This window comes from Acomys russatus, chromosome 9 (genome assembly GCF_903995435.1).
Source record: "Acomys russatus chromosome 9, mAcoRus1.1, whole genome shotgun sequence".
Taxonomy (NCBI): domain Eukaryota; kingdom Metazoa; phylum Chordata; class Mammalia; order Rodentia; family Muridae; genus Acomys; species Acomys russatus.
Window position 1 is genome coordinate 63,567,535 of NC_067145.1, and position 13,685 is coordinate 63,581,219.

The following is a 13,685-nucleotide window of genomic DNA, read 5'->3' on the forward strand; positions in this document are numbered from 1 at the left end:
AATTAAGCAGAATGACTGAAAAGAACAACATGATGTCCTGTTGTCCTGTTTAAGTCCCAGTAATTGGGCCCAGTGTGACAGCTCGGGCCAGGGCAGGAAGATGGCCACAACTTTGAGACCCCTAGTCTCCATAGCAAGTTCTAGCCAGCCGGGGATACATAGTGAGGCCCTTGAGTCTAGTAGTTTTTGTCCTTGATGATCTTACACTTGGTAGGCAGAGGCAGGAAGATGGAACTTGCAAAAGTTCCATTTGAGTGCCAGACTAGCTAGGCTACACAGTAAGACTCCATCTCAGACTCAGGGAATGGAAGCAGGAGCATGAAGTGACCTCACACGTGCTGAGGCCAGCCTGGGCTCCACAAGCTGCCCTCTCAGTCCGTGCACAGAGAGCCCCAGGCTCACTCCCTGTGTGCAGAGCGCCTGTACCAGTCATGTCGTGGGTCAAGGGAAACAGGGCCAGTATTTGTGTCTTTTTTTTTCCCCCTTGGGCCTCTTAGGCATCCATGTTTTCCAACATGCTTTAAAGCTTCATGTTGGGCAGAATTTGGTCACCATTTCATTGCTATGCCTTTATGGCTGTTAACTTTTTTAAGAAGGTACTTCTATAGTATCTTGGGAGGAAAATTGTACTGCAAGAAAAGGAAGCATTGAATTTTTAAAAATTATTTTATTTTTTGTACATATACATTTATATTATCGCACATATATACAATAGATTACCTGTGGCAAAAATAGCCGTGACACAATCAGGAATTACATAAATGTTACATTCTTAGTGTTTTGGCTATTTGTATTTGACAGCTTTGAAGAAGACATCTTTCCTATCTTGTTGCATCTAATTTTCTGAATGTAAATCAATCTCCATCACATATTGTCATTATTAAGTTAGAACACCTATCTAGACCTAAAACATCTTAACCTCTAAACAGTTAATCTTTATTGTAAAACTAAGCTGGTCTTCAACTCCCTCAGAGACTTAAGAAAGAGTAAACTTGATTATCTGAGTATGCCGGGAGTGCAGGTTAGTAGCTTTCCAAATGAAAAGATGACAAGAACAGTTTTCTACCTGAAAAGTCACCCAAAACTCTCTATAATGTTGGAGCATCTTCTTCAGCCTTCTGGCCCAATTTATCTGACAGACATATTTGTGAGGCAGGAACTGTTGAGGACTTGCTTACCCTGTCTTGTCAGAGTTTGGCTGTTGCCTCTGCCTGCATCCGAGCTTGCCCTTTTTAAGGCAGAGTTCTGTCTGTGGTAGAAATGAGGACCTTTTGTCCAGGGGCTAGTTTGCCACATTTGAGGCCATCTCCATAAGAATATATTTCTACTCTAATATGAGATATTGTGCCCATATAACTCAGTTATAACACAAGGTCACTGCCAGTGCTTTGAAAGTGCTATCAAGCTGTTTAGGAGAAATAAGTTATACAAATTAAATGTTAGTAGATTAAATCATGCTCATGTCAAGTGCTACTCTATTTTTATCCCAAGAATATACATCTTAGGTACAGCAGATAGATATGACTCTATAGAAAGACAAGGTCTTCAAAAACCCCAGAGACATGCAGAATATAGCATTTGAAAATGTCTTTGATTACTTTAAAGATTGATTGACAATGAGACAGGTTAACTCCTAGCAACACCCAGCCTACTTCAAAGAAGATAATGAGCATTGAATTTTTTAAAAACCAAAGACATCTGAGTTTTTAAAAAATACTTTTTTTTTTTTTTTAAGTAAGTACTCTATCTGCATATGCACCTGCAGGCCAGAAGAGGGCGTCAGATCTCATTATAGATAATTATAAGCCACCATGTGGTTGCTGGGAATTAAACTCAGGACCTCTGGAAGAGCAGACGGTGGTGCTCTTAACCAGTTCCCATGACATCTGATGTTGTTGTTGTTGTTGTTGTTGTTGTTGTTGTTTTAGTCTTGAAAAAAAAGAACTTTTTCCGAAACAACCATGATTATCTTAGAAAAATGGATATATATTTTCAAATTATTTCCTTTTAACAGCAACTTAGCTTTACAGAATCTAAACAAACAAATAAAAAATCCAGAATTGAACATAAGTCTAGGAAACCCACTTGTGCTTCAGGCTTCTCTCCTCCAGGAACCAGCACTGTTGTATTACTCTTAATTAGTAATCCTTCCTTCTGGAATAATTCCAAACTCTGTGACATATTCCAGCACTACAGTGACAAAGTCATCAAGCCCTAGAAGTATGCCAACAGTTGGCTTATCCCAGAGTGGGTGCTTGGTGCCATACACTGTCAACAAGCTCTGGTGGCAGGAGCTCTGGTGGTGGTCACTAGCTGCTATGGACATGCCAAAAGTTACTGTTGAATTTTGTGAATGTCTTAAAAGTAAAAATACCTATGAAGATGGAATTTTACTTTAAATTAAAACTCACTTTGTGTAACCACATCCCTGAAGGAGCTTTCATCTCTGCCGTTTTGTATTCATAATCCTACATTTTGTGTTTCCAGGAATTGCGAAAGCCCAGTTATGCAGAGATCTGTCAAAGAACGAGTAAAGAGCCCCCTTCCTCCCCGTTGCAACCCCCAAAAGAACAAAAGCCAAACACTGTCGCCTGTGGGAAGGAGGAGAAGAAGCTTGCTGAGCCTGTAGAGAGATGCAGAGAGCCCCCTGCCCTCAAGTCCACTTCTGGGGTCCCCAAAGATCAGAGGAGGCAGCCTGGGCGCCGACCCTCACCCCCAGCTGCCGGGAAACGTCTGAACAGGGAACAGAACACTCCTCCCAAGTCTCCTCAGTGAAAGCCGGATGCCTGGGAGGGGTCTGGAAGAGCTCTGTTCACCACACACAAAGCTCTCCCACTCAGTAGAATGAGCCGCTGGTTAGGAGCTTGCAGTGTCTGTGAGGCCTGTGGGATGCCTGCAAGTTATTTCCTTCTGTGAGTCGGATTTTCCCCCTCTTGAAAAAAAAAAAATCTATTTTTCAGGATTTAATTATATAATATAAACCTTATTTTAGGTTGGTGCTTAACTGGAGGTGATGCAGAAGTCTGATGTTTTTCAGGATAGAAAATGTATTTATCCTAACAAATGGATATTTTTTATTAAGCCTCCATGTGGCTCTGAATGCAAGCTATATATGAGTTTTTCTAAATTAAGGGAACTATGCTACTTCATTATTTTTTTTTTTTAATAACTGGTCTACAAGTGCATATTGATAGGGTGTCCCAACAGATGGATGAGGGCTGATGTCACTAGCAGGGGCAACCTTGGCCTCACAGAGCAAGGGACTGACAATGTCAGGGTACTGACATACTGGCATAGGAGCTGTGTTTTCATCTAAACCATTAGCTAACAGGTAATTCTAGCTTTACAACAAGATACGTATGTATATACAATTTTTTTTTTTTTTTTTTGAACTAATGGGCAGAATGAACCTGCAAAGTGTACCCTAGAAAGACCTGAAACTTTTGAGTGTTGATGTCCTGCAAGCAAGTAACCAGCCTCTCACTCCAGTTCCAAGTGGTTATTATGTAAAATAAATTCAAAGCACATTGTGAATAGAACCTAGATGAAATTAGAAGCTGTTGCCCACTGACATCACACCATGAAGTTGTACCCTGCTGTTTGGTCCCTGTGAGCAGGCCCCCTGGCTCCCAGCCCCGCGTGCCTGCTCTGTCTGTGTCCCACAGTCCTGCTGGAGAGCCTTGTCTTAGCCAGCTCCGTGTGGATGTCTTCCTGTCCCTCTGCGTCGGCACGTGGACTGAGAAGTACCTAGCCGTGAGAGAGTGCTGTTTGCCTGCTGGAGGACAGAATCCTTGCTCTTTTTACCTCCAAGACGAGGGTCTCATTGATTCTTTCTAGAAGCACTGCACGTCTGAAGAACAAGAGTGCAGTGAAGTTAGCAAGTTTATAATAAAGCTACAGATAAATTATTTTGTTTTAAAATGCCTAAAATTTTTCTTTGAGTATTGTAAGCAGCAGACATTAAACTATTTCCTGCTAAGTGTAACCATACAGCTTATTTCACAAAATGCTATTTAACAAGACTGAAGGTGGTTTGGGTTTCTTTCTTTCTTTCTTTCTTTTTCTTTTTTCTTTTTCTTTTTCTTTTTCTTTTTTTTTTTTTTTTTTTTTTTTTTTTTTTTTTTTTTTTTTTCCTTAAAGAAAAAAATTATTTCCATCCAATATTTAAAGACTTGAATTTTATTTAAACTTGAAAATGACTTTGCCTTAACTTTTGTATAAGACAGCTTAGAGCTCACGGAGACCAGCCCCTGGGTTGGCGGGAGTGGATCAGTTACTCAGTTACCGTGTGGATCTCCTGGTGTTGGTTTTGCTGAGAATGGCATCTGTTGTACAAGAACTCCAGTGGTTTTTGTAACACACCATACAGATCTTCAACAGTTGATCTTTTTTCAGATTGTTGAAAAATCCTGTAAATGCAAATAGTCGCTACTGTGTTAAATCTGTGCACTTGGGAGTGTGCTCTGCCTGTACAGTGTAAATAATCAGAACATATGAGAAAGGTACCCTACAGAGAAGAATCTGATAAAAATTATTGATATATTATAAATGTTGCTGTTGAGCTGGATGTAGATAAACTAAATGTTGTGGTTTGAGTAGTACTTTAATTTGTTAAGGTTTTTCTTTTTCCCCTTAGACTGGTGTGTTGAACTGATTTTGCCTCTTTGCTGCAAAAGGGAAATGGAAAGTCTTATTAAAAGCCTTTGGGTGTTTTCATGCTCTTAAAAAGTATGTAAGTACATACTAATCTTATCTGATGTCTAAAGGAGGGTATAGAGAGCAGAGACTGGCAGGATCCTCCAATGAAAGTAAAACCAGAAATGTACTAATTAAAATCATACTGTGCTAAGAAGTGATTTGTCCTGCCAGAGGCAAAGATGGCCTGATGCATGTGACCACTTCCTTCAGAGCAGCTGTCACCCAGTTACACAGGAACATATGCAGCGCTGATGTTTCAGACGCCTGTGAAAAGAGCATAGGAGGAATTTCCTTGTAGATGGCAGATTCTGACAAAAAACAAAAACAAAAAAGAAGAAGAAGAAACAACTGGCCTCTTGAACCCACACTAGCAGATACTGTCTATCTGGAAAGGCGAGCCTGAGGCCTCAGGTCCTTCACATGACATGTCTGCTGCAAGAGGGGCCAAACTAGGATCAGCACCCTTCTCCCCAAGGCTGAGCACTGCAGCACAAACGTGTGCGGCAGACCAGCTGTCGGTGCTTGCTGTCTGCTGCCTGGGAGTGTAAAGCTCAGTAGCCGCATGCAAGGGTAGGTCGGGACACTAATTACTGCTTAGCCAGTGACAGTCTGGCATCAGGAACTATAAAGCCTTGCTCAGATGTGATTTTTATAGCACTCTTTTTCAGGAAGCAAAGGTGATATGCCAAATAGCTGTATAATGTCAAAACAGAGACTTCCTGAACACTTTGAGGTTTTCCACTCAGAAAAAAAAAAAAAAAAGGAAGTTATCACAATAGGAAGCTGTTGGGGTGCATGCAGACTCTTGCTATGTCACATACAGCAAGTGTGATATGTGGTTTTCATATTCTATTTTTTAAGTTTACTCATTCCTTTCAGTATCTCAAGGTATAGAATCCGAGATACCACAGTCACAAATGACATTTTTAACTTGTAAAATTGTGTGATGATGCTTAATTATCATATGGAAATACGGAATAGGAATCTGGCCCCATTTCACCAGACATGAGTTTCAAGTGATTCCTCTCTCAGTAGTCGGTGTCATGATGTCTCTGTGAATCCTTCCTGCCATTGCATCACTGGTTGCCACTGTTGAGTGGCAAAAAAAAAAAAAAAAAAAAAAAAAAAAAAAAAACTTAAAAAAAAAAAGTAAAAAAAAACAAAAAAAGTCTTACATTGCTGTATTAGGGTTTCTGCAGTTGATATTGAAAAAACTGGTCCAGTGTGTCACAGCAGGCGACTGATGGTGCATACCTGTCTTTGTGTCCCCTTCAGTGAGCTGTAGTTGTGGGTTTGTGTGCTTTGTAGCCTGTTATACGGAAAGCAACAGACAATCGAAGATTCCAGGAGCGCTAACAGCTGCGAGTCACAGAACGGCGTGTAACATGGAAGCTTGCCTGAGGGTTTCTGTTTCTGTTTCTACTTTTCATTAAGACTGGAATCAAGCTCACATGTAAACTATCAGTAATTTAAGTTTCCTTTTGTGTCATTCAGTGTAAAACTGTCTAATTTGAAAAAAAATGTAGGTTATGAAAAATAAAGATTTAGGCACTGTTCAGTTTTTCTTTTGATTCTTTTAAATTAAAAGTTTCTTCAAGAATGCATTTTTTAAAAGATCTTTTTGTTTCACTCTGTCCCCATCACTGTGTGTGAGGATAGATAATACACCGGGGCCCACATATAGTCTGGATTTTACAGTCTTCCAGCCCCTTCCTAAGTTGACAACCCACAGCAGAAGATGGATGAAGTATGCAGTCTGTTGGGATTGGAGCTCAGATCCTCTGGGAGAGCAACAAGTAGGCTTAACCACTGAGCCATCTCTAGCCCCCTCCAGCATTTCCTTTTGGTTGGTTGGGTTTAGGACGGTGTGTAGACCAGGTTGCTCTGGAACTCAGATCTGCCCTTAGATTCTGGGATTAAGTGTGTACCACCACCACACCCAGCTTCCAGTGTGTTGTTTCCCTGAGTTTGTGATGCCCCCTTGTTATCCTACACTGACCACCCAAGTACACCTGGCTCTACCCAGGCTCTCTGATTAGCTCTTAGTGACGTCATTCCCTTTAGCTGATTGGTCTCTCATTATTCCCAAGAGTTTCTCTTGTGCAGCTGAGGTCCAGATAGGTGTGCCCCACTGAAGGCGGGGTTCCATCCCTGAGACTCACCGTCCAAATTCCTCTTGTCTGTGTGCTGTATGCAGTAGAGTGGGGTGCTCAGTAAATATTTGACCTTAGTATTTGCAGGTTGTATGTCCTCCACGCACAGCACTGGCCTCAGGAGTTTAGAAAGAGTATGTGAGTTTGCTGTGCCACTTAGTGAAGCTTTAGCCTCGGCAAAGCTCAGTGGTTTGTCTTGATCATAGATTGCCTGCTAGGCTTGCCTGGGTGGTTCTGGTGATCAGCTGGTAGGCTCCCAGATGTTTGGAATTAACTAGCTCATTCCTTCCTTTCTCCAGATCTTAATGTTTAGATCCTCTTTCCCAAATCACGGGCAGAAACAGCTGATAAAAGAGCACTGTAGGCAGCTGACTGGATACAAGCATTTTTGAGCCAGGTAAGCTGTTTGCCTACTGATTTAAAGGCTGTGGATTTTTCCTGCTTTGCCTTAGGAAGGAAACTAAAAAGAAAAGGCGGGGTGGGCCCATCTATCAAGTTTGCACTGCCCTGTTTCCCAGTGCTTAGAGTCTGTGTTCTCAGGAGCAAGCGGGAGACAGCGCATGCTTTGGTTGCCTAGCCAGGTAAGCCGAGCCCTGTCTTCACGTTGCTGCCAGGGTGTCAGCCATGGGTGGTGTGGGGATGCTATTCTAAGCGAGGTCCAGGGGCAGTCCGTGATGACCGAAGGAAGTGCCCTGAGCGAAGGAAGGACAGCAGTGGCAGGGAAAGTATAGCCTCCTGGTGGAGCTGCAGCCTCCCAACTAAGTGTCCGCATTGTGTATTTGGGGAGATGTTGCCTCAAAGGCCCCCAGATTCTTCAGTGCCAAGTTTCTGTTGTAGCTGAAAACCAGAGGTGGTGGCATCTCGTGAATCCTATGTAAATAATCTCTCTTAAGTATAAAAAGGCACTAGTAAATAGCACTGAGCAAAAAACAAAACAAAACCATGTGGTCTACGGTGGTTGCTTGATTGCAGGCCACATTTGAGTGGTGCCCTCGTGATGGCCATAGGAAGAAGGTTTATTAAAATCTGATTTCTAACTCCATCCTGGGCCCGCTAAAGATGCCTAGAAATCTTGTGACCTATGTGGTAGGACCAGTTGAGGTGGCCTGAGGGATGAAGGACTACAGTAGATGCATGTCTTCTGCCCATCTACTATTTTTGTTTTGTTTTGTTTTTCAAGACAGGGTTTCTCTGTGTAGCCTTGGCTGTCCTGTACTCACTTTGTAGACCAGACTGGCCTCAAACTCAGCGATCTGCCTGTCTCTGCCTCCCAAGTGCTGGGATTAAAGGCGTGCGCTACCACCGCCCGGCCCATCTGTTACTCTTTAGACCTGTATGATGTGTCCTGACAGAAACACTGGGTTTACCACAGCTTGTTCTAAGGACTGAGCTGAGTTTTGGGAGACGCAGCAGCAGCAGAGGGAATGTGGCAGAGGTAGGGGATGGGAAAAGCTAGCTCAGAGCTTGTCCTTCGTGCTACACATGCCCTCCAACTCATTCCACACTTGTTCCTTCCAGACAGGATTTGGGCTGTTTGGGGTTGTCTGCTGAGGCCTGCACTGCTGAAGGCCCAGCTCCCTAGAAGTCACTGCCCCAAAGTGTGTGGGGAGGACTCCCATTTAATTGCCAGCTGTCTTTCTCTAGGCCCACTAAGCCTGCCAGTGACTATGGAACAGAAGAGGTGTCTTCGGTATAGTGGATTGGGTAGGCTTTTTTCCTGGTGACAGAATTGGAAAACAGTGCAGAACCTGGTGCCCTCCTGCACAAAGCTTGTGGCCAGTGCACCCAGGACCACTGGGAGTCCATAAGTACCAGGGCCAAATTTGCAAAGTTAAAGGGCACAGCCTTCTGCTGGCCAGCCATGAACAGGAGGCAAGGTGCTGTTGACCTGCTCGCCCAGCACACTGGTGTCTGTTAAGAGTATTGAGATACGGCAAGATACAGCTTTGGCCACGGAGCCTCCAGAGAAGAAGCAAGCAGCCCCGTGTCCTTGGCCTTAGGCCCGACGCCACATCACTACAGTGGAGAAGCCTTTCGCCAGTTCCTGCTGTTTGCTTTCGCCTTATCTTCCTGCTCCTTTTTCTAAGATCTAGTTTTCTAATGTAAGCCAAAGCTCCCTATCAGGCGCACCCTAGTTTTATATGTATTTGGTTTCCTTGGCAGTGTCCTTCGTACTGTGGATTATTTACAAGTGTGTTATTCAGCTTCCTCCTAGCTGGGGATTTTCCTGTTTCAGATTGCTAAAATGATTCCGCTGTGGCCAAAGGATATTATGCTTTCTCTTGTGACCGGATGTGGTTACCTTGATGAAGGCTGTATACATGTCACTTGTATCCTCTTGGTTAAGGGTGTTGCTGCCTCTTTGTCTAGTTCTGTCTCTTCCTGTAGGTGGAGTAACAGCTGTAGTGGCATACGCCTATTCCGTTTTGCTATTTCTCTGTCCATCCTAGGTTTCTGTTTTACTTGTTTTGAAGCTCTGTTGTTTGGTGCATACATGTTCAGGCTTGCTGAATCTACCCCTCTGTTGTCAAAGAATCTCCCTCTTGGACCTGAGTCATTTCTTTGCTCTGAGCTTTCTGCTTTTTCTTTTTCTCTGCTTGTATGGTGCACTGATTTCTTTTTTATTTTCCACCCACCCATATCAGCATATTTGAAGTGAGTTGCTTGTAGGCAGGATGCAGTTGGGTTGCATTCATCTCACTCTGCCACTTTCTGCCTTTTACCTGGTGTACAAAGCCATTTATAATTACTGTGCTTGTCTTCTTTTCTTTCTTTCTTTTCTTTTTTTTCTCCCATTTGTTTTGTTTCCTGTTCGTTTGGTTTTCATTTATTATTATTATTTTACATTTATTTATTTGGAAATGGGCACAGAAGTCAACAGGCAACTTTCAGGAGTCAATTCTCTCTCTCCACCAGTTGAGTCCCAGAGATTGAACTCAGCAAGCAGTCTTGATGGCAAGTTCTCTTACCTGAAGTGCCATCTCACCAGCCCATAGTCTGTTTCTTCTTGTGTGCCTGGATGTTATAACTCCATGACTGAGAACCATGAGACAAGGGCATCCATCAAGTTGTCTTTGCCTGGTCAGGCTCTCCTGGATAGAGTCTACTTCACGAGGCAATCTTCTAGACCTGCTGCACTCTGTCTGTGTGTGTGTGTGTGTGTGTGTGTGTGTGTGTGTGTGTGTGTGTGTGTGTGTGTGTTAGTTTTTAATAAGATTTTAGCAGTGCCTACTGCCTGAGGCTCCTCAGAAGTCAGCGTAAGCGTTTGGAAGCCCCTCGTGGAAGCAGTTTCCTAATTCACACCCAGCCAGCAGTGCTCAAGTTCTGTCTGCTCCAATTTCAGTGTTTGATCCCCTGGCGACTCTGGTTGCTTTAGGGTGAGCCTGTGGCTACATGTCAGTGAGGTAACAGATGTCTGGAGCTTTTTGAAGGATCTGTCTCCTGCCATAACTCTCTAGAAATGACCTTCATCTGGGAGCCGGGGGAGCATCTAGGTTTAAGATAAGAGATGGCAGAGACTAAGAACAGCCATCTTGAAGATAGAACTTGAACCATGGATGAGAATGCTGACATCACAAAGCCCCGAGCCAAGCTAGTTGCAGCAGGTGGCACTGCCTTTAGAGTCTTTTTAAAGATGTATTTATTATTATGTATACAGTACTCTGCCTGCATGTACACCTGCATGCCAGAAGAGGGCATCAGATCACATTATAGATGGTTGCGAGCCACCATAAGGTTGCTGGAATTTGAACTCAGGACCTATGGAAGATCGGATAGTGCCCTTAACCTCTGAGCCGTCTCTCCAGCCCCGCCTTTAGAGTCTTCATGTATACGTCTTAGCAGGCCCTCTGGGACCATCTACAGCAACAGGCTGAGTTCACTGCTGCCGTCTGTCTCAGGGTGGCACTCCCAAGGCCTTTTCTTAAGGAAACTGTTCTCACCCAGCACCTGCTGCAGGGAGACTGGGTTGTGATCCCCTGGCAGGTGGAGGCATCTCTTACCCAGGCCAAGCAGTCTGTAAACAGGCTTCCCAGGAGAGAGGAGTGGGTGAGTCCCGCTCTCCCAAGTTTCCCCATAGGGTTAAAGATCACACCCAAGGACCAAGGATGGAAGCATCTTGGCGGCCTAGGTCCTCAGGCTTTCCCATCTTAGCATTCACTTTCCTCCAGGGTCCACTGCTGGCTGCTACCCATCCCCCAAGTCTAACCCTTACAGGACCCTCCATGCCTGTAACTGTCTAGGTAGTCATCTTCCTGGGCCCATACTTGTGATTATACTTAATCGCAGGGCTTATAATTCCATGATCATGAATGCCCCAACCTGGAAAAGCTCAGCCTGCAGCTGGGTGGGCAGCCACACCCTGTCTCCTGACTGCACGAGGTAGAGGCCAGTGATGTCCTCAAGGAGCCTCTCTGCCCTTGCCTTCCTCAGGTCAGCTGCTTCTGCAGGCACCGAAGATGCTGCTGCTGCAGCGTAGGTACGGTGGGTGTGAGTGCAAGATCTAGAGAGAGCAGCTTTGGCATGGTTTTGAACTGAGAAGGAGTTGCCTGCAAACTGCACCTTTCATTGGTCAGAGTTGGGGCTGATCACTGCTGTCTAGGAAAATGGACCACTGAGGGCCACCAGGGTGGGTGTGGTGGTGCACGCCTTTAATCCCAACCCTCGGGAAGCAGAGGCAGGCGGATAGATGTGAGTTCAAGGACAGCCTGGTCTAAAAAGTGAGTCCAGGACAGCCAAGGCTACACAAAGAAACCCTGTCTTGAAAAAAACCAAAAAGAAAAGAAAACAGGCCAACTGTGCTGGTTAGTCTTATGTTAAACTTGACACACAAACTAGAGTCTCATCGGGAAGGACGGAACCTCAGTGGAGAAGATGCCTTTAAAAGATCTGGCTGTAAGGCTTTTTTAATTTTTATTTTTATTAGTGATTGATTGGTGGAGGAGGGCTGAGCCCATTGTGGGTGGTGTCCTTCATGGGCTGGTGGTACTGAGTTTTTTGGTTTGGTTTGGTTTGGTTTGAGGGTTTTTGAAATCGTTCTTTGGAGTACAGTCTGGTGCTTTGTATTTTTAATTGCTGCCCCCTGATATTCTTGCTGTTTACAAGCAGACTGCCACATACCCCAAGTATTACTGTTTAACCTTGTCTCCCTGTTTGACTAATAAGGAAAGCTGGTACCCGAGGAACGGAAAAAAGTTTGCGGGTTAGTGAGACAGAGAAGATCTTGGGGCGAAGAAGCAGACAGGCCTGGAGGGAGGAGGAGGGCCGCCAGGGGATGGGGAAGAGCCAGGTGGGCCCGGAGGAGGAAGTTCCACGTGGAAAGAGATGGCCCAGCTGGACAACCTTAGCAAGTGTCTTCTTGGGGTTATGGATGGGAGATATCCCAAATAGCAATTAGTAGAAGAAGCAGATGGCATGGGATGGAGGCTGAGAGATAAATGAAGATGGCTTAGGAGGTGATGTGTGCCTTGCCTCTGGTGGAAATAGGCTGTTCTAAAACACATCAGGTGTCTGTGTCCTTATTGACTGTAAAAGCGGGTTAGATAATACCATTGTAATAACCATAAGTCTAATAATAAGCACTTAATAAGCCATACCATTAAACTAACAGCAACAGGGTTTCTCTTTGTAGTTTGGCTGTCCTGTCCTAGACTCAATTGTGGACCAGGCTGGTCTCAAACTCACAGAGATCCACCTCCCTCTGCCACCCCAAGTGCTAGGATTAAAGGCGTGTGCCACCACGCCAGGCTCCCAACTTGCTTTTTGGTCATTGCATTTTTTGGTGGCAGTAGAAACCCTAACTAAGACAGCAACCAGTCTGTCTAGAAGGAAGATTTGAAGGTACTCCTTATGCCCAGTCTTGTTACCCCTCCAGCGGCCAGACCAGTGTTGAGCTGTGCACTTGACATCCCTATTTGGATTTAGCATCTACCTGAGATAACACATTCAAAGTAGGACCCTCCTCCATTCCTTCCGCCCCCCCCAGCAACCCCGCCCCCACAAAAGCAGTATGTCCACTGGTATCCTCAACCACTCACTCAGAAGCCTGTTCCCCTCAGCCTTTGGCCTCCAGAGACCATGCAGGTGCGTCCCTTCACCCATGTTCTGCACATCCATGTCCTACAATCACCCTTATATGGCCTCCAGTTCCCTGCTCCTCCCAGAAGCCCAAGGGTCCCTCTTGCAGCCTTAGCTGTGCTGTGGCACCCCCTTACTTCAGCTCCTTCAGCCTTTGCACTGGCAGAGTGAGTAATGAGTAACCAGCACAAACAGATGGAGCTGTCACCCACCCACATCCGACGTCACCTCTGTCCACTTAGCCCTTCTCCATCCACACTGCCACTTCCTTAAACACACTGAATCACTCCATAGCAAAGCTTTATTTATTATTATGTATACAGTATTCTGCCTGCATGTACACCTGTAGACCAGAAGAGGGCATCAGATCACATTACACATGTGGTTGCTGGGAATTGAACTCAGGACCTTTGGAAGAGCAGGTGGTGCTCTTAAACACTGAGCCATCTCTCCAGCCCCCTTAAGATAATTATTAATCAACTCCATTAACCCAGCCTAGAAATTTTCTCAGACATACCCAAAGATTTGTTTCCTGGGTCATTTTAGATCCTGTCAGGTTGTTATATAGATTTGATGGTATTCTCAGCAAGAATAAGTAGATACAAGATTTTCTCCATATTACAGAGACTTGTCATGGTTAAGGAACATACGATTCTGTTTCCTAAAGTCTGAACACCCCACTCAGACGCCTGTGATACCAGGTCGAGGCTTCACAGCTTCAGAAAGCATAGACAAAGGGAGCAATCATCTTCAGAATCG

At 44.6% G+C, this 13,685-nt stretch overlaps 1 protein-coding gene across 3 annotated transcripts in view; it reads left to right on the forward strand.

Annotated features, from left to right (window-relative positions):
- Nucleotides 1-4,050, forward strand: part of Larp4b (La ribonucleoprotein 4B) — an 83,007-nt gene extending 78,957 nt beyond the window's left edge. For all 3 annotated transcript variants that reach the window (XM_051151458.1, XM_051151459.1, XM_051151460.1), the window contains one exon: nucleotides 2,488-4,050. In XM_051151458.1, the coding sequence (XP_051007415.1) occupies nucleotides 2,488-2,775 (288 nt within the window). In that variant the 3' untranslated portion in view covers nucleotides 2,776-4,050. The remainder of the gene's footprint in view (nucleotides 1-2,487) is intronic.
- The last annotated feature ends 9,635 nt before the right edge of the window (nucleotides 4,051-13,685 follow it).